General features: G+C 38.7%; 1 protein-coding gene across 1 annotated transcript; it reads right to left on the bottom strand.

The window, feature by feature from the left end:
• Positions 1–1030: 1030 nt before the first annotated feature.
• Positions 1031–21540, bottom strand: LOC101856444 (dihydroxyacetone phosphate acyltransferase). Its single transcript, XM_005103388.3, has 15 exons — positions 21359–21540; positions 15006–15202; positions 14474–14650; positions 14008–14137; positions 13119–13322; positions 12582–12733; positions 11654–11784; positions 10322–10542; positions 9383–9526; positions 8515–8628; positions 8025–8104; positions 6610–6750; positions 4879–5090; positions 4369–4430; positions 1031–1300 (listed from the first exon to the last, which is right to left on the bottom strand). Exons 1-15 carry the CDS (start codon positions 21393–21395, stop codon positions 1218–1220), a joined length of 2085 nt encoding a protein of 694 aa, XP_005103445.1. The 5' UTR covers positions 21396–21540; the 3' UTR covers positions 1031–1217.
• Positions 21541–21793: the final 253 nt, after the last annotated feature.

A 21793-nucleotide genomic window follows, 5' to 3' on the forward strand; every position in this document is an offset into this window, starting at 1 on the left:
CACCAAACACATATACGTCCAATAAGAAAATTTGAATTTCATACACGACCTCTCAAAGTGAAAAGGTATCTCCTCCCTTGATTTCCTATTGTCTTCACAACAATTCCTCTTTCTTGCTGCCTCTAGATGTTTCCTTTTCTCCCAAACCTGATCTGTGGCTTTTTCATATTTTTTATATAAAGTCTTTTCTCTTCAGCCACTTTTGAACCAGTTTCATTGAAACCAGAAGCTCTCAGAAACCAAAATCAAGTTGCTTCAGGCCTTTTATTGGAGCAAAAACTGTCCACGTTTTATGTAACTTTCTTAGTCAAATAAATATTACCTCAAAAACTCAACAACAAAAAACAAACTTAAGAATCCCTGCGTAAATCATTTAATATATATTACAATATATGTACAGTAGTTCGGACTGATAAATCAACAAACGTAAAAAAAACAAAAGTTTGGGCAAGTTCTCCACGGCTCTGTTGCTTAACATGTACACAGAAACCTCAGCCAAAGCATCATGTACCAAGTGTAAGTGACAACATAGTCAGTAACAATAACATAAGGAATAATTTTGTAATATATATTTTTATGTAAAGAGTTATGAAATAAACAGAGATGGAATTCTCTTTGAAAATTCTAGATTAAAGTCTGGAAACAAAAACTGCATGCAAACAAAAGCCAGTAATAATAATTGCAATGTGAATTTAAGTCACTACAATTATATTGCACATCATCGACTTTGTCTGTCTTCTCATGACTTTTGCTACGAAAACTTTGCATGAAAGACAGTAGCTAATGAGGTGAAAATAACATGACAGCTTGTGCATGCAAGCGCACACACAAATGCATGCACTCACAACACCCACACACACATACGTAAAGCACACACAAACACCTCAATGACCAATAATAACATAAAATTCCTAGAATTCCATCACAATATTTCTTTCTCTCTAGATCCTATCCCACTCTTCTCTTTGCCTCTTGGTCTCTCTCTCTTCTCTTCTCTCTCTCTCTCTCTCTCTCTCTCTCTCTCTCTCTCTTTCTCTCTCTCTCTCCTGCCCTCCCTTTCTCCTTCTTCCTTCCTTCCACTCTCTCTCTTCCTCCTTCCCTCTCTCTTCTTCTCTGTCCATCATCAATCCTCCACAACAGCCCCACAGAAACACCTTTAAAACGAGAAAACAAGTCAGGGAGTAGCAATTGTAAAATATATAAATAACCCAGCCACATCACAACTTGGCATTGACCGTGACTGTCTTAGAGTGAAGGTTGATGCTCACTGAAGGCAGGGGAGGAACGTCAATAAACTGACCTGTGGACCAGATATAAAATAATAATGTAGATTATTTTTATAGCACCCACTCCCGTGGTAACACAGCTCTAGGCACTTTACATAAATGATAAATGCATGTACGAACAATATTCATGCACGCACGCACCCATGCACACACACACATTACAGTCACGCACACATGTGTGCACACATGCACGCCGAACACACACACACACATATACTTGCTTATCACACACACACACTTAAACATCGTTATGAAATGAGCACATACAAATTCACATAATAAAATAATACGCACAATACAATTAGCAAAATACACAAATGGATACATATAAACAATTATTTTCACAAAATAGCAAATCAGCCTAGATTGATTTACACATTTTTTTAAAAACTAAACAAGAAACATAAATTAAATACAAGGGAGTTGCTTAAACTGAAACCTGCAGGACTGCCGGATTTCCTTCCATTCAGACGTGTTTTCAGTTTATAGTGATTGCTCAAATAGAGGAGGGAAAAAAATCATCGATTCTATTGTGGGGTGTTTATTGCTGTTTTTGGATTAACCATGTCCGGTTTAAGCGGAATTCATTCTAATGACTCCACAGAATTATCTGTCATAACGCATATATACAGTGGCGTCCAAAAGAAACTTGAAAATGCATTGCCCTCTCATGCAGCATACCAATGTTAAGGGAAGACCCGGGTCAGTGATCTCACAGAATATCGATAAAATTTTTCATTTTTTGACTGAAAAACATCCTTTGACATCTGTTCTGTCAGGTCACAATGACAAAAGTGTTGAAAAAACACCCTAAATGACCAAAAAGGGCATTTGAAAATTCTATGTTGAACTAAAATTACTTTTTAAAATTCCTGGGGTTGTCTTGTTTTTCTCAAAATCTGCTTTCTGACATATGTACGCAAGGAGTCTTCAAAATCTACGGAAGCTAGAAGCTTCACATTTCGTATACAAGTGCTTTAAGATCTATTCTGGTGATCTATGCACGGAAATTGGGGAAATATAGGTAACTTGTGGAAATATTCAAATGTTTTTGTAACATATATATCCCAAAGTTTCGTCAACTAACTGTCAGGGGTCCATTGATTTTGGGTTTCACTTTTTTTATTTTTCAAGATAGATCAAAATCATGACAAAGATCCACAGTCCATTGAGGTTTGCACCTGTGTGCCAAATTTCATACCTGTAGTTTCACTATTTTCTATGAAATTCATCCTTACTAAGAAACTGGTTTAAAAATTCAAGATGGCCATCATAGAGATATCAGAAAAAATCAACAAATTCAACCTTAGTACATCCTGTTTACCTATGAACCTCTTGCACAATTACGTGAAAGTGAATAAAAGTCATTCATTTCGAAAAATTTTCCGGGACTGTATGTCTCCCTTAAAGCTAAATAAATTATGCATCATCTGACATATTAATTCATCTATGTCAAGAGATGCCTGAGATATGGTCACTCAAAATAGACCTTAAAAAATCAGGCTTAGAAAAATTGTGTAAAATCAAAGAAACGTAAAATTGTCTTTGCGCATGTATTGAAGAGCATCAATATTGATAGAATGGACATACATTGCATATCCAATTAATGGAGAACTTTGTCCCTGCAACAAAGACTATTTTATTACGACAGTTTCAAACAGAGCGGAAAACAGAGCAATCACATTCACAATTACCATGAAAAACTTGGACTTAACATTAAATGTTCTAATTGTTATTTTGTTTACGAGCCATTGACTTTGTGTAGCGCACGAACCATTAGTGCATCAACTCTACTCAATTTGGGACATAATTATCTGTCATTTCATCCCAAATGTCACAGAGAGTTGCACACAAAGGGTCTGAAGAGGGAGCAAAGTCGCTTTTTTTTCAGCAGCTGTTTCAAGCGTCACATACCAGTAAGATTCATATCCGGGCTATTGATTACTGGTGCACTCCAATATTGATTTAATTTGGTTTTCCAAGAATTGTCTTGTGAGATTGGCCTTGGCAAGAAAGTGCTTTGCTATGCATGGAGTTGTCTACTTGAATGACACCATGACGAAAATAAGGGTAAGACATGACGTCCCAGCACCTGTGCCATGTAGTCCACTAAACCAAGCCATCCAATGATTCTCACAAAGGCGGTTTTGTTCATTCCACTCAAGACCACCCAAAAACCATGGCAGTTTCTTGAACTCTGTACCTCACTGACATGATTATGTCCAAAATCTAACTAACACGGTCCATGTACCAAAAAGGTTTCCTGCACCAAACAAAACCAATAGCTCCAAAACAAAAACAAAATTGTAGTAAAGAATCAATGTAATGTTAAGTTCAGGTTTTGTGCTGTATTTGTAACTGCTCCGTTTTCCAATCTGTTTGAAAATACCATCAGAAGACGCTGTTCATTGCAGAGACAATAATATTCTCTTTTCATTTGACATTCAAAACATGTCCATTTCTCCAAAGTTGAAGCACTTCAATACACCCAACAATTGCACTTTTACGTCTCTTTGATTTCGCACAATTTTGCCCAGCCAGATTATTTAAGGTCAGTTTTGAGTGACCATATCTCGGACGTCTCTTAACGAAGATGAAATATTAATGTTTTGTTTGAGCAGAGGTTTTACGGCGCCCGCAACTGCATAAGATCATATGAGCACCAGAAGATTAGAGGTGTTACAAGAGAGTAACAAACACAAAAAAGAAGAAGGAGAGATAAGGACGATAGATGTTTGTTAGGAAAGAAGAAGCAAACCACACCAGAGAACCTGCCAACCGCCCACTGAAATATTTTCAAGTTTCTTTTGGACGCTATACGGATAACAATAACAACTGTATCAAACAACAGTAAATTATTCTGATTTTTGTGAGCAGCCCTCCATGTTCTTTTCTTCTGTTACCTTACATGCATTTAAAGATAATTGGGAAGAAAAGGCTTTCACTTCTACAGTGGTGCTGCTATAAGAAACATCAATAAGCTAAAAAAAAGTTTTAAAAATCAGGAAACCACTGGACTTGAATTTTTGCTCACAATATATGATATTTTTGTTGAATATTATAATGAACTCGTTACACTTACCCAGCTGATCTGTGATATTAGAAAGCCGTCTCGTGTTTGGGTACATGTAGGCAACGCCGTCCCTGGAAATAAAACATTTACTTGTATGAGCTGACAAGAAGGACAAATGCATAATCATACTGGGCTAAGAATGTTACATTCACAATAGGTAGAAACATAGGAGAGACATTAAAGGGGGAAAAAAAAGTGTGAAAGTCACGTGACTCCAAACACCAATTAAACAAGCCTTTCATCAAACAATGAAACAACAGGTGCTTCACCAAGACGACAAAATTTTACCTGTTTCAGACAAGGGCCATACTGACAAATCGATTAGCATGTAAATAAAGGAAAAACACGACTAAACAGTAATCTTTCTCTCTCTTTCTCTCACCCCCCCCCCCCCAAATCCCTCCCTCTCTCTCTCATATACACACAGAAACACTCACGAACAAAAGCAAATACAGGCGAACACACACAAACAAACACACACACACACACACCCACACCTTCACACAAACCCACACATACCTTCTCTCCTTACAGACACCCCCCATGTGGAAGAGGGCGTGCAGGCCATTGTTCATCATGTCCAGGGAGAGCATCTCGTAATGTTTGACCACTCCCTCCTGGATGAGCCTGGCGGTCAGCATCTGTGCCTCCTTGACCAGAGTCTTCTGTGTCTTGGCCAGAGGCTTCCCGCCCACCTTGGGGTGGTTGGACAACAGGTACTGGCACAGGATCTGAGAAAACAAAGACAAACAAACAAATGAATATTCAGACACAGAGCTCCAACTGAGATGATTTCATGGATTTTCTTGAACAGCCAGAATATAATCTGTGCTGTCATTCAGAATTCGCTTTAATTCTTATTTTTTTAACAATATGGATTTAAATCTATCTTGTTTATAACACCAAAAAATTAACAATTGGTAACATGAAAGAAGCATGGATAGTGAGATTGAATGCAGAAAAAGCATGTGTATCGTAGAGGGATTTCAGTAATATTTCTGCGTGAGAAAATGACTCCGACTCTAGATAGATCTAAAATTGCTGGTGATACTACAGGCTACCATTCGAGAACTACACCTTCAAATAGCGAATTCTCCCAAAGAAAGGAAGTGTAACATGTCCATTTTTTACTTGACCAGTATTATAAACACAGATTTGGAGGACTGGATGGAAATGTGTATTAAATTAAGAGAAATGAAAGCACCACGCTGTGTTGTTCTGGTGGATGGGGGTAAACGGAAACAACACGGAGCGTGTCCTTTTGGCCGATAGGAATTTAAAGTCTCAAAATTTCCCCCAGACCAGTGACTGACTAACATCTTGTTTTACAGGTGATCTAGTATCTGCTGGTCCGCTTGAAACAACAAAACTATGAGATGCTCCTCCTTCATGCATTTAAATGAATGTTTAAGGGCTTCTTGACCTTACTCCCTGAGCCCACAGGACCCCTTAGTTTCAGCTCTTTTAGGTTCAACAGCTAGATCTACAAAATCTGCGAGGTACATAATATGTGTGTTCAGTGCAAAATGAAAGTCCTGAAATGCTATGTTTGGTCAACTCTTCTGTATGGCTGTGAATGCTGGACAATCACTAAAGACAGTGAAAATAAAATTGAGGCAACAGAAATGTGGTTTCTTAGGAGACTGCTAAGAGTATCGTGGAAGGAAAAGAAATCAAATGAGGTAGTGCTTGATGAAGCCCACGTGGGACGCTCAATGTTAAAAACAATCAGGAAATGACAACTGCAGTTTTTGGGACACCTGAATAGACATAAGGGTCTTGAACATCTAGCTCTCACTGGCGAAATTGAGGGCAAGCGAGGCAGGGGTAGGCCCAGAACAACATACTTAGGGAACCTAAACAAATGGGTAACAGGGAAAAATCAGGGAAACGTAGCTTTTCTGAGAGCATCCGAGCAAAGGAAGGAATGGAAAATCATGATCGCCGATGTCTGTCGCAGATCTGGCACTGGATGATGATGATGATGAGTGCAAAGGACAGAGAGTAAAGGTATAGCACATTGAGTCTTTCTTTGAGTAAAGAGTAGCACATTGACACAATAATGGTCAATTAGTGCTGGGAAAAAGTAAGACAGACAGACAGAAACAACAGAGGGAAAGTAAAGAAGTAGGACCTACTAGGGGCGTCTTCCAAACACACGCTAGCACATTGAGAAGACCAATAGGGCTAAAAGCAATAGGAAAATAAAACAAAGAACAATCCAAAGATGAGTCCACATTCAGTACTCACCCAGTAGCCCAGGAGGAATGGTTCAAAGATGTGGCTGTAGAAGGTGGTGTGCTTGTTGACCGACTGTGCCACCAACAGCTCATCTTTGTCCATCACCACACCACACATGTGCGTCAACGTGAGAAGAGCCATCTCAAAGTCCTGGAAAGCACAAACAATAAATTCCGAAATGAAAAAAATCTTATTGAACCAAAACAAAAGAAGTATCATGTACTGTCATACAGGAACGTTTTTAAGGGGAGGAGCAACCCTTGATTTTCCAGATTTTGGGTCAGGCTATGCAAATTTTATGTTGGCTGGATTTTGAAGATCAACCAGCTTTTTGTCTAAAAATAGAATGGATACAATTGAGAAAGTCTTAACTGTCCTCGTAAATCGCCTTTGAAAACATGAGGATGGGTTAATATAGTGAATTTTCACAAAAATAGTTTTTTTCGCAAAAATATTTTTTTTTGCAGTTTTTTCCCTACTCCTTCCTTAGTTTTCGGCCGTTTGACATGAAACTTTCAGGAAACATAGATGGCAAGGCTGCCATCAACGTAACAGAGAGATATTTGCGGAAAAAAACAACACTTTTCCATTGGCAAAGTGAATACACAACCAAATTTCGAAAAAGTTTTTTATACTTTGGGAAAATTCTCATATTTTGTTTTCTTTTGCATTTATTTTTAAAAACTTGCTGTTACTCTGACGGGGTCTGGTTCAGGTATACTCGCACCAAATTTCGTCAAATTTGGTCAGTAAATAAGAAAGCCTTAAGGATTTGAAATTCAGTGTTTATTTTCAAGATGGCGGCCGTTTCCTTAGCAACTGCTTTAGCCATGCCAAAAGAAAATTGCGTATCAATAGATTTTACTATGCCTAACTTTTGTGTACTTAGATTTGATCTCGGGCAACAAACATAGTATATGGTCCTCAAGGGGAGCTCCTCCCGTTAAGAAAACATCGAACACTCCATTCAAGGAAATAAATCTAATGTACACTAACATTTCCTCATCACATGTGCATCAATGCGCTACCTTAGAAATACAAAGTTCTATTTGCTCTGTGCCTTTGATGACAAAGATTCTGAGTTTCACATCATGTCAAGCTTGTTCAAATGCAATTTTTTTAATTTCCTGATAACGCCTCTGCAAAATTTTACCATTTTCATAGAGCAGAAAGAAGATTTGGTTTTTTATCTCACGGTCTTATAACTCAAAATGGCCAAAAATGTCTCTGTAATTTTGAGGTAAAGACTGTAATGGAAAAGGGCTGATATATAAAACAGACAATACTAGCATAAGACAAAGCTCAAATATCTCAAAAACAATAAATGACACCAAAAAAAAAAAACAGAAGAAGATAGAGTCATTTTAAAAGTTCTATCAGAAGAGAGCAAAAGTCTTCAGTGACAGAGCTTCCACATCACTTACACTTCTGGTGTTTCCAGGGATGAAGACAAAATCTCTGCACAGTAGTTGTTCCAAAAATGAGTATTTGGTAAACAGCTCATCTGAAAGAAAAAAAAGTTTTGTTTGAGTAAAGAGAAGCACATCGACACAATAATGGCTATTTACTGCTGCAAATAAGTAAGACAGACAGACAGAAACAGGTAGAGGGAAAGTAAAAAAGTAAGACTTACCAGTAGCACCCTCCAACCATCCGCGGAAAAGAAAGAACACTAAAAAGTTTTAAGAAACTAAATAAAACTGACTTTCATCAAATTTATCAAGTTTTCACCAAAATACCCATTACGTAGTGACTTAAGTATATGCTGAAAAAAATTCAACTAGAAGACAAGAGAATGAAATAAAACAGCACAAACTTCACATCATTATGATCTCACTTAACTATGAAGTGCCTTCTACAAACCTTCACCCACCACAAAGATTTGTTCTGACAACAACGACAATATGATCTTACTCATTGAGAGTCGCTCCTGGCAGCTAGAGTTGACCGAGATTGCGATCATGGCAGGCCGCACAAACACATGCAGGATATGATTTCTGTACAGGGAGAGCATCAGATGCTGACCAGCTGCCCAAGGACATGGAAGAGAAAAAGTTACCATTACATTCAACTAAAAAAAAAAAATTTCAAGTCACAATTACAGGATGATTTGTTATTTCATTGCATAGACAGCAAAAGATCTTGTCAGTATGTTAGTGTTTTAGCGCCTATAAATGCAGCTTGCACTGTATGCTTCCCAGGAAGTTGAGATTGTTTCAGAATGCTAGCAGATCTGCTGGGGTAATAGTATAGATTGTAAAGAGCATAAAGCTTGCTGTTGAGCGGGAATTTGTTCTCTACAAATGCTATCTATTATTATCTATTATTATATTATTCTCATTGTTATTCAAGAGAACTGAGTGCTTAATCCTACCACAATTTTCAATCTCAACATTAGATGAATTTGGATGATGTCAAAACCATTGACTGTTTAGAATAAGACTGCACCATATGCCACTGTGAAAATTTATGAGTGACAAGAGTCTAACACTGAACAAACCATACGAAGTACAATTAATGCATAAAATGCACACATTCAAAGGTATATCATTTTTCCTGTATTGCTTGTGTGCAATGAGCAACTTTATCTGAATGATTTTAAATACGCTCTGACAAACAAAAAAAACTTTTTTGTTAAACCTAGCCTCATTGCACTCTAATTCTGTGAGCTCATAAACTTAGTCACACTACAAAGGTTAAAATAAACCAAACTAAAGCCATAAATAGATATAGAGCAAACGCAAAGTCGGAGCACAGTACAGAGAGACATTGCTGAACTGACCTGTGATCATGAGGGCGTCTGTTGCCTTAGCATGGGCTGGTGGCGCCACCTGTACCAGTTCCACCACATCCTCGCCGGTGACCTTCACAATGTTGCTGTGCAGCCTCAGATTCTCTCTCAAAATGCTTTCGGCAGATTCACTCGCTGGCAGTACAGGAGGAAAGAAAAAAAGAGAGGCCGGATTGAGAATTTGCTCCTGCAAAAATTTGTGACCATGGCAAAATGGTCACTATTCATCTTTAAATGTCTTCAACTAGTCTTGATATTATAATATATACATGAAACAACCTATAATGACACATGTCAAACAGGATACCAAATATTTTGTGAAAAGGGTTTTCTTCGAGAGGAGTTATTACAGTAATCAGAAGGAACAGTTTTGTGATGGGATGCATGGGGGGGGGGGGGGGGGGGGGGGTTAATTACCTAGTATTATATTTTCACTTCAGGGAGATTTTTGCCCTCCTATTGAGCTTGTGTGGAGGAAGGAGGATAAAACAGCATTTTTAGCTCTTTGTACAAAAGTGACGATATTTTAGCCTCAGAGCAAAAATGTTATCATGGCACAAATTTACAAAAGTTTTCCTCTTTTATGGGTAGGAAAGTTCTTCTTTTATGGGTTTTTATAGCTGGTAAAGTTCCTCTTTTATGGATTTTTATGGTTAGTAAAGTTCCTCTTTTATGGGTGGGAAAGTTCCAGTTCAACTCTCAGCAAAGCAAAGCTCAGAAAAATTAAGATAATGGAGAGCAGTTACACAGCGCATTTCCACACTGCCAATGCTCAATGTGCTTTACAGCAAAGATTACAATGACAAGACAATAAAAAAAACACAAACGAAAGCAAAACATTTCAAACAGAACCACAATTCTCTGTTGGCGAGAGCTTCACATTGCTCGCAACCACATTAAGGTCACACAAAATATAGTCTATTGTCTCACCTGGCCAGTCAATGTAGGCTCCCAGATTGGCCGCCTGTCGCTTGAGCCAGTCCACCTCGCGTGCCAGCTGTCGGAGCGTGATGCCCTCCTGGGACTGCATCAGCACCATGGCCATCATGGCCCAGGGGGAGACCACCATGTGTTTCTGGTGGGTCAGCACCATCTGGTGGGCCAGCTTCTTGATGATGTCCTGCTCCTGGTGGGTCAGGCTGGCCATGTACCTGAGAAACACCAGCAACAACACCTTACTAATACTTCAGAATTACAAAGCTCTATCTGACAATTTTGGCGGTTTTGAGTTACTAAGACCATGAGGTCAGAAACCAAATGTTCTATCTGTTCTATCAAAATCGTAAGATTATTCCGAGTCGTAGTCAGGATATTCTGCGTTCTAAAAAGCTTGACATGATGTGAAACTCAAAATCTTTTGACGTCAAATTTTTCTAAACTAGGTACTGAGCAGACAGAAGTTTGTAATTGTGAGGTGGCAAAGAGAAGCCCAAAGAAAAAATACTGAGCTAAATTTTTCAAAATAATTCCCACTTTTAAAACTTGCGTACCACAGAATAAATAGGCCTACAGATGGAAAATAAATAACATTATCAAAATAACACTCAATCTACTTTTATGTCAAGAAGTTTATTTCTTAAAGGGCAAGTAGAGTCTCGTCTCCTGAAGTTAAATCTTCTCAAAAATTGTAAATAAAACATTTCAGCGCAATGAGCAGTTGCAAAATAGATACTATTCAACTTTTTGAGAATTAACATAATATAATTCTGCTTGACGATCTGCTTCTATCTTTCTCTTAATTCAAAACAGAAATTCCTTGGACAAAAAAAACGCTTCTTCTCAACTTTCAATTTTCGATACTCAGAGGACTTCCAACGCATAGCTTGAATTGCTTCATGAGACAGTCATGGTATCTCCAACAATAAGAAAAAGTAATGGAATCACTCCTCCAGTTTTCCCAAAATGCACAGCAGTGGCAACAGTTGCAACAAATACAAAATCCATCCTCAGTCTCACAAAACACTGTTAGTTATTGTCAATAATTATATCAAAAACACCATTTGGCTGACTGCAACTAGATCAAATCGATTAAAAGTATTTATTGCCAGAATATCAATTATTCATTTATACAGGCACCAGCCATCAACGTCCAAGTGCTGCTTTAGCCTCTTTCTCCTGTCTGTGAATTTACCTCATGAGAGTAAAAAAGAAGCATTCTCCAACCTCAGACCTCAGGGAGGGGAAACTGTCAACAACTGTCACAGCGTCAAAGTGACAAGCTCACCCAATGATGAAAAACATAAACATAATTATTTTTCTCACCTGGGAGCCAAGTTGTGCAGGCTTCTATCAACAAAACCCTCAGTGTATTTGCGAATGGAGATGGGCTCTCCAAAGTTGATATGGACATTTCCGAAATCTTCATCCAAGATTTTTCTGGCTTTCAACAAACCCTGTGGATAAATATACAAAATGTATTCAAAGAGTGCACAGATTTCACACTGGGGTCTTTTCCTTTTCATTTAAAAAATCCCTTTGTAGGTCTGAGGTTGTTGTAATTGACAGCAAGCTAACACAATAAGAGCAACATTTGGTTAGATTAGAACAGAAGAGGACAAAAGAAAGAGAAGCAAACGACATAAGAATGCCCACCAGCAACCCTAATCAATCTGAGGGATAGATAACTATGAGTAGCATAAAATGCACAACAGACCAACCATTAGACACCGTCATAATTCTACCAGGTTACTAAAACGAAGACAGGTAATGAAAGTATTCCTCCAGCAAATGAACACTAGACCAGGAAAGACATTATTCTGACTCTCGACAAATTGCCAAATCAGAATTACAAAGTTCTATCTCAACTTTTTTGTCTGTTTTGAGTTACAAAGACCACGAGGCCAGAAATCAAACCCTCTGCTCTATCAAAATCATAAGATTATTGGGAGTCACTATCTAGATACTTAATGAACCGCATTTGAAAAAGCTTGACATGTGAAATTCAAAATTTGTACATCAAATTCTCAAAACGAGATCCTGCGAAGATAAAACTTTGCAATTCTAGGGTAGCAAAATGACGCTCCAGCTCTTGTGGAACAGCCACTCACACTACCCCTTTCATGGAATTACCACACCTCCTTTGAAATGACCTATTCTATTCCTAAGAAGCTCAGCAAAGAGCAATAAAGTACAAAGTGTAAGCTCACATTACAATATCAGAAGCAAACTTTAATTCAAGACAGGAACTTACAGAAGTGGACTCTTTCGGCTTTGGCACTCCCAGAAGTTCATACGCGTACAGACTTTCTTCCAAGATCCTGTCGTAGCTGATGCTGCAGGGAACCACCATGATGTCTGGGATGTGGGACTTGAAATAAGGCTCCAGGGCAGCCGACAACATACCTGAAATAAGGTACCAAATCATTTTTAAAAGAAAATTTAACTTGGTTCCAGTGACAAATTTTTATTGATCTCTTTCCATAAGCAAAGTTTCAGTGTAACATTAGTCACCACTCGATCTAATGTACTGGTAAGGATTTACAAATCCCTTAACTCCTAACTTTCCAAAGGTAACATGATATTTTAAGTCACTACATGGCTTACAACTCATTAAAAGGTATGATAGCCCTTAGAGTCTCAATCTAGGATTTACACCATTGCACACTGAAGCAAATGTTCAGTGTGGCAAAAGAGTACAGGCAGTGTGTCAGCTCTTGCTCACAGGGGTAAAGGGTCAAAAACATTGGTGTGACAGGAGAGTAACAGCGAACACACCAACAAAACTCACCAAACTTTGGGGTGTACGACTTGGATGTCCTGCTCCGTGTCCCCTCTACGTAAAACTCTATGGGAGCATCTCCGTTGCAGATCTGTGACTGCACGTACTCAGTAAACACTGCCCAATACAAATGGTCGTCACCAAAGCTACGCCGGATGTAGAACGCTCCACTGTTCCTCAGCAACCATCCAACACCTTTCATGCCCATAAAGTCTGGGAAGAAAAAGAGGTGATGACTTTCTTATTGACTCACAAGTGAATGGGAAGTAAATTCTAGCTTACATCCAGGGGTTCTATACAAATAAACATCCCTAAAAGCTACATTTTGCAAAAATATTCTGGCCCTGCTCTAAAAATATCAAATTATTATCTCGTTTGAGGCACACAAACATTTAAAAGTGTGCTAGGCGCACTAACTTAAGAGTTATTAGGGGGAAAAAATCCCCATAAGATGGAAGGATAAAAACAAACAAAACACAGAAAACACACATGTAATATAAACTTTCCTATTCATACAAACATGTGCTTTGAATCAACTTCTAGCAGAGCTTACAGGTAACATGTGGATGTCCTACAATTGAAGTATTTTATACATTACATACTAATAAACACTGCTTTTCCGTTTGAATAAGAGTTTTACAGCACTTGCAACACAATTAGGTCATATAAGTGCCAAAGATTAGAGGTGTTACAAGACAGTAACATACACAAAAAAAAGGAGGAGAGATAGGGACAATACTTATTTGATGGGGAAAGAAGGAGCACACCACACCAGAGCACCCACCAACAACCCACAATAAACACTGTACGAAGTCACAGTTCCCACTTCTTTCTTTTATATGATCCGTTTTTGTTTCATTTCTCAGTAGTCAGAAGGGGGGAGGGGTGTTTTTCTTACCCATAGCAGCTGCAATAACAGGCAGCGGCAGGTCATAATGGTAGAAGACATATGACATAAGGAGGAAATCCATGTAGCTGCGGTGGGTGGGCATGAGCAGAATGGGATACTCTTTGACCATGTCTCGCACCTTTAGAAAAACATTAAAATCAAATCTAGCAGGACTGTTTCAAAATTAGCTGTACTTTTTAAAAAAACACACAAAAAACAGAAATACAAAGACCTGAGATACATCTGACTTAATCAAAAACAATAATATTTTTTCACAAATATGTTTCATGTCAGATGATGTCATGATCTTATCTCCGTGAATTTATTAACATATTTAATGAAAACAAACTCAAAATCTTCATGATTTTTTTAGTTCTATAACTTATTTTAAAATTCATATATTTTGGAGGGAAAAAAATCAAAATTCATTTACTTCACAAAAATTAAGGTAAAGATAAATCATGACAGTTTCTACCTTCTGAATGCCATCAGCATTGACGTAGATTCGTCTGTACAACGACTTGAAAATCTTCATCAAGAAGAAGGCGAAACCTCTGATGGCTGTCATGCTTTGGTTGTGGGCCATCTCATCAAGTATTGACAGGGCTTCTGCGGTCACCTCCTCTCGGGGCAATTTAGTTTCTATGCAAGCCTGCGAAGGAGAAGATAATAAAATAAACATTCCTAATAGAAACAGCTGCAAAAATATCTAAATACACATTTTACCTATTTGCATAAATGTTAAACCCATTTAGGGTTACAGACACAAGCAAACACATGTGCACGCATACACACACATATACATACACGCACGTACGCACATGTACACACACACACATACACACTCACACAAAAGCAAACATACCCAAAGATAAACAAACACATATACTCAACAGTAAGAATTATGCATACATAATTACATGCAAATATTCCAAAAACACACAACAACTTTAACAAATACAATATTAAGCACTTGTAAATGAAGTCAAAATTCAAAATTTCCTCACCTGCTCAATTGCAAACTGCACCCGGTCGCTGGCCATGACATGGGTCTTAACCTCAGAAGGCGTTCGCTTCTTGTTTAATTTAAACGTAGGGACATCGCGAGTCCTCAAAACATAGCCAATGTCACGTCCATTTTTGCGATCTTCCAAGATGTCCTCAAATATGTCCTTTTGACGAGAGGACACCAATTTGGGATCATCTGCAATAAAGAATATACGTAAGTGAACTACATCTGAGGCAAAAAGGAAAATTATGATAAAATGAACTTCAATTTTGAATCCAAACAAAATCCCACTGAAGAGAATTAAGCAGGTGCAGTTCTGGGAAAAAGAGTACTAAACTGGCAAACACAACAGAAAGATGAAACATTTTGAGAGACTTATTAATTCCGGTTTCAGGGAAAAATGTCCGACAAATGCATGACAACGTTGTGTCAAGTTCATCCAGCTATCATTACCATTTTGTTTTATTGTTTTAGTAGAGATTTTACAAGCTCGCAACTGCATAAGGTCATATGAGCACCAGAAGATTAGAGGTGTCATATGAGAGTAACAAACATAAAAAAAGAAGAAGGGGAGATAAGGACGATAGATGTTTGATAGGAAAGAAGGAGCAAACCACACCAGAGCACCCGCCAACCACCCATATTACCATTTTCATTCGCACACAACATAAGACAATTCAAGTGCAGATGAATATATGAGCAAGTGTGGCTTCACGATCAAGGCAAGCGACCTTGGCCAGAGATCAGTGTGCCATCCTTAACTATGACATTACTGGTTCTTTAAATGTCCTTGTGTCTTCATTTTGTTTTAGTAAACTTTTACGGCACTTGCCACACAATTAGGGTATATAAGTGCCGAAGATTAAATGTGTTACAAGAGAGTAGCAAACATAAAAAAGGAGGAGAGATATGGACGATTGGTGTTTGATGGGAAAGAAGGAGCAACCCACGCCACAGCACCCTCCAACACCCACCTTGTTTCTTCTGGGTAACATTCATTGTCTGAATACACGCAGTTTTGATATTTTTTTGCCTTTACTTGTAGGTGCACACACATGCCCTCAATCAAATGCGCAATTGCAAACGCTTGTGGGGGCAGATCAAAGATCAAACCAACACGTCCAAAAAAATTCCCACTGCAAACAACGTGAAATGATTAGCATCCGTACTGCACACTGTAATATTAACCAGTTGCAACCATGATGGAAGTAACAGAGATACCCTAAAGATAACACCCTCTGACAACTTTCCCTGAACAGATATGATCTTAAACACGAAGTTCACTTTTCCTTTTGCTTTCAAGGGTAGGAGCACTTCTCTCACAGGCTGCTATCATTTCATTATCATTGCTCCCTGTGATATCAGAGAGGACACTGAGAGATCATTGACTTTCACTATCAACAACTGTGGTTGCAGAATCATATCTTTATCAATACTGGTCATTGAAGTCCCATTGACCTTGAACTATTCGATCAGCCCGGGACACAAATTGGCCCCTGAAGAAACAGATATTCTGGCATGCGTATCCTTGGATCTAATGAAAAGAAAGTAAACGCTCATTTTTTTACCATCCATATTCGTCAACAAGATGTGCTCTCTCTCTCTCTCTCTCTCGTCTCTCTCTCGTCTCTCTCTCTCTCTCTCTCTCTCTCTCTCTCTCTCTCTCTCTCTCTCTCTCCCTCCCCCCCTCCCTCCTTCCAGGTTGCCTTCAGTTAGTCTCAATAGCAATACCAGCTTGATTTCTTTCATCTGGCTTTAAGCAGAACAAATAAAACCCTTCAAATTCATAAAAAGACATACGTGTGCTTATATCAAAAACACCCCATAAAGGTTAAAATCAAGCTTTTCTCAGCAAGCTGTTAGTCTCACAGAACCATACTGATCCATGATAACTTTTTTTATCATTTTCTGAGCCAAGCATGATATCTAAACGACCATGACAGTTATATAGAAGAAACAAAGACACCTAATGAACCAGTAGCAATGTCATGGCAAAGCCCGGCACGCTGATCTCTGGCCAAGGTCTCTTGCCTCGAGCGTGAAGCCACCTAAGTAAGATAGGGAAAGGTTGCCCCATCCAAGGTCGACTGGCCTCAGGCCAACCTACGTGCTTAATAGCTGGTTTTGTCATGACTCAATGGAGGTCTACTAAGCCTCTCAGTAGAAAGTGAAAACAAGTGCAACTCTGATCATTCATCTCATGACAAAGATCAGTTATCAAAGTAATAGCAAAATAATCACTAAGGTGAAGATCGAGCACTCTGACTTAAAAGAAATCTTTAGAATAGGCCTACATATGCAAAGCCACAAACACAATGAACAACTGCTTCAATCCAAGTTATCTCTGGACAGAGTTTTAAAGACAACAATCAATATTTTTCTACACAAGAGAGGGAAAATGGATTGCTTGGCAAGAGAGAATGCTCTCTTTCTGCAATGAACACTTCATCATACTTCATGTATGTCATGTATTTGGGTAAAAGGAATGGGAATGGGGGGGGAAACAAATTTTTGCTCTCAAACATCCAGAAGGCTGTGTGTGTGTGTGTGTGTGTGTGTGTGTGTGCGTGCGTGCGTGCGTGCGTGCGTGCGTGCGTGCGTGCGTGCGTGCGTGCGTGTGTGTGTGTGTGTGTGTGTGCGTACACGTATGTGTATACATGTGTGTGCGTGTGTGTGTATACATATGTGAGTGTGTGTGTGTGTATGTGTGTGGGTGGGTGTGTGTGTGTGAGTGTGAGTGTGTGTGTGTGTTCACGTGCATGAAATGCGTGTACAGGGCAACCTATCCAGACACCAAACTAACAATATATATGGTCATACTCTTGAAAACATCCAATACACATGACATGAAACCCTATAGTCTACAGCCTTTCACATTGAATACTTATTAAGCAGTAGTATATATATTCCCAAACTACAGCTGGTCAGCTGTACACATGAATACATGGCTGAAGTTACATGATTCTATCCCATCACTTGTTTTACAGTGGTCAACGCGGGAACTGCAGCTTTTTCTTTCCTCATCCTTACTATCGTCATTTTCCTCCACTTCTTTTGTTTGTTTGTCACTTTCTTGAGAACTGCTATTTCAGGGGTGCCTTGACAGTCGAAGCAGACTTTGTGCTGCTGAGGCTAGAACTAGAGAGGTGACCAGAGTAAACCTGATTCCACGTTTGGACTTCTCTGTTGACATTCACGCTTTGGCGCTCATATGACCTTATATGCAGTTGTGAATGCCATAAAACCTTACTGAAACTAAACTAAAACACTCAGACCCAGAACTATTTCTGTATGCCTATCACAAGCATGGGTTAGAACTTAGCAGAAGATTTTGTATTTCTAATGACGACAAAATAATAAACAGGCACTGGAACTGATTATTCTTTTCAAGCATTATAACATACTTTTTTCAAGCATTATAACATACTTTGCGACTAGAAAAATCAACTATAGGAGCATTATACCAGCAACAATTCCAAATTTCCATAAGTTCATCTGTAAAACATTTTGCTGAGTCTGATTGAAAGCTGATACAGATACATGTAATAATCCTGCAAGCTGTGACCCTACTAAAGAACAGAAAATAAAAAGTATAGTTTTCCTCTGATTCTCATAGTTTCATGTATCTCACTGTATCCCCATTTGGCCATACATCAAGCTTACTGGGGACTAGAAACAGAAGCAGGAAAAGCAAAAGAGAACAGAGCAATGTTGTAGATTTCATTTTCATCATGTCAGAGGTTTTTTTTAGGTCAAAACACAATATTGAGGCTTAGGGAATTATGAAAATTCATGGCATAATGATGCAAATGATAAATCTGTACTAAAGGAAAGAAGAAATGAAATAACAACTGTGAGGTGTAAGCCAGCCAGCAAATTTGCTTTAAATGGTTTTGTCAACTGTAGCTCCTACTTTTAAGTACTACAGTTCGATTTTAACTTCTTTTTATAAATAGCTAAAAGGGTGCAGACTTCAATAAAACAGTTTAGATGTGGATTTAACTTTAACTTTGTCAAAGAAAGGCTCTAGGAACATTGTGTGAACACAAATGTACCAAAGAAAAATATTCTAGATTAATGAATTTGTGTCAAAGAAAGTCTTGTGGCATGGTGAAAAGTTAAAGGAGAAAAAAATAGTTCAAAATTTTGTTGGTAATATTTGCATTTGTCAGAAAATCAAAGCAACCCCTCCCAACAGCCCAAAAAGCACCTGCCCATCAAAGCCATCTTCCTCCCATACTTTGAACTCCAAAGCGATTCATAACTATCCAGTCAGCATTTCACAAGGAAGTAATTTCCTGACCCTGGCTAAATGAAATTCCACGAGTGAAACCATAATGGCCACTTCCCTATATCAAACAGACAGTCATACAACCTGCAAAGCACATCAACAATCAAGAGACACTCAAAACCACAGATCATACGGAAATTTATCAAAATAAAGTTGAGTACACTTAAACCAAACACGATTAATCTGAAAACAGCAGTGAACCAAAAGAAAATAAAAATCACAAATTTTTTTCTTCTATTTTTGAGCAACAGTTCATCTCTATACCAAAAACCCAGAAAAACTGAGAGAAAAAAATTTGCCAGTCTCACAGATTTCAGTAAGCAGACTGCTGTACTGCCGTGCCAAGGCAGACCCTGCAAAAATTATTAATTTTTGCATCTCCGTTTAAATGGACGCCTCTATGCCCATTCTGTATCTTGTGTTTATTAAAGCAGGAAGGTGTATCTGCACTACAAATAGGATATTTCACTAGGCACTATGACAAAACAGACGTAACTGAAGGGCCATGCCCATATTTCCAAAGGAGCGTGACGTAACTCAAAATCATAAAAAGTGCAGATACGTCGCTCTGCCTTGGCATGGTAGTGTATTCTAGTCTTGCTCATCATTTTGCAAGAACAGGAGAAATAGTTCATTAGTAGAGGTGATAGACGAGTCCTAAATCCTGCCCACAATGAATCAGACCACTAACACATGATAGCCTAGTACAAAGTTTTAGTGCAATGAAAATAATGCAGAACAAATATACCTAAGTAGGCTACTCCAGGTCATACATATAAAAATAATCCATTAAAAATAGCGCAAAGTTTTAAAAAACAAAGCACATGATGATGAAATACTGAAGTTCAGCAGTTTTACTATGACGACAACAACAACACAAAATACAAAAGAAACTTCACACCATGTAAACTGAAAAGCCGTCTTTATTCGGACTCGGGTCCGGAAAAAAAGGAAGTGTCTTCGTTCTATAGATCTAACGTTACAGTGCTTCCAATTTTCCGCCATTTTTTAGTTTCCCCCACACCTTTTCTGTCGATCCAATGCCCGCTGCCTCATTGATATGCCCCCCCCACACCCCCCACGTTTCCCACTTTCTTTGTTGTAGAAAAAGGTAAAATTGAAGATTAGCAGACCACCTGGCACCTGCATTATATTATGAGCTGTGTAAAAAAAAAAAGACCGATTCGTTCAAATACACAAGCCTGTGTCATCTCGATTGTTTACCAAGAAAAAGTTGTGTTGCTGTGTAGAGCTGAGCATACGACAACTTTTGATTCCATAGACCAGCGCACAATTCATTACGTAGATCTATGTCAAGACTAGCTTAATATTGTAATAATGATCAGTTGGCGGGGGGGAAAAAGACTGACACGTATGCGACGTTCAACGCCCGGACCGATAGTGCCCCCCCACCCCCCTCCCCGACACGCACATAGCCACACGTGTGCAGGCCGCCCATCCGACCCCGAAACACGCTAACGAGCCATCTTTAAATTGCTTCTGATGACCTCTTGACAAATAAACATTTATTAGAAGCGCTATAACTTTTCAGGCCGGCCTCAAAACGCCTTTTTGCCCGAAGTGATCCCGGTCTCTACCCAGCCTGAGGCGAGTCACGAGTGAGGCAGGACAGGAAGCCGGATTCACGAGTCACAGGAAGTCGGAAGTGATGTCATGCTGGACAAGAATAAGAGTCCGAATAACATTTTTTCATATTCGGACTCGAGTCCGAATAATCACTTCGTGCTAAAAAACTAAAGTACTAAAGTACTATTTAAAGTAAAAGCCGCACGTACAAGTTAATATTCAGAAGTTCGTACTCATAATGAAAGTGACCACAGCAGCCACTACTAGCCTACCTAAAACCCAACTGTAACCCTGTACAAAGCATGGGACTCATCACTGAACTCACAAGAAAACACACGATCAAGGACACACCCATTTCTTTACTTATTCTATACTATCACACACACAACAATTTATCGTCTTTCGTCAAACAAGGCCATTTATAAGCAACACTAACTGTTGCAAGTCCATCTGACTAACGCTGCGCGTTTTACCTTTACTGATCCAAGCGTTTCTTGACTGCTCAGTCATTTTGTTTTGAATGAATAAGCTTAGGATGAAGAAAAGTCTATGAGTATGAACATTTCATGTCGGTAGTCCAGAAGGCTCTCTTTAGACAGAGTGCTCCCCGGCAGCAACGCGTTCGTTCATAATAACAATTTGCTTTGTTTTGATTGGCTGTCCCTCATCAGATGTCTCAGTTCTCCAGTCTTCAGATCAAGATTAGGTATTGCCGATTAAAAATGGGATATAACCATTATGAAAACCTGCTAAAACTGTAACCATCCACGAATTTTGATAACGATTAACATGCAGTTTTGACAACTGATGGATTTCTCAAATTAAAAATATTTTTTTAAAAATCTTTTTTTAAGCTGTGAAAAGATTCTAAATACGACTGAGAAAATCTCAGGATAAAACTATATCCC

This window comes from Aplysia californica, unplaced genomic scaffold, assembly GCF_000002075.1.
Source record: "Aplysia californica isolate F4 #8 unplaced genomic scaffold, AplCal3.0 scaffold00370, whole genome shotgun sequence".
NCBI lineage: Eukaryota > Metazoa > Mollusca > Gastropoda > Aplysiida > Aplysiidae > Aplysia > Aplysia californica.

What these genes read in the sequence shown, in the direction of transcription:
- LOC101856444 (XM_005103388.3), bottom strand. Translation starts at nt 21,395, where the DNA reads ATGACTGAGCAGTCAAGAAACGCTTGGATCAGTAAAG. An exon ending in AGCCTACATTGACTGGCCAG is followed by an intron (nt 9,527 to 10,321) that starts GTGAGACAATAG and finishes CTGTACTGCCAG; the next exon opens with CGAGTGAATCTGCCGAAAGC. An exon ending in AGACGCCCTCATGATCACAG is followed by an intron (nt 8,629 to 9,382) that starts GTCAGTTCAGCA and finishes GTCCTTGGGCAG; the next exon opens with CTGGTCAGCATCTGATGCTC.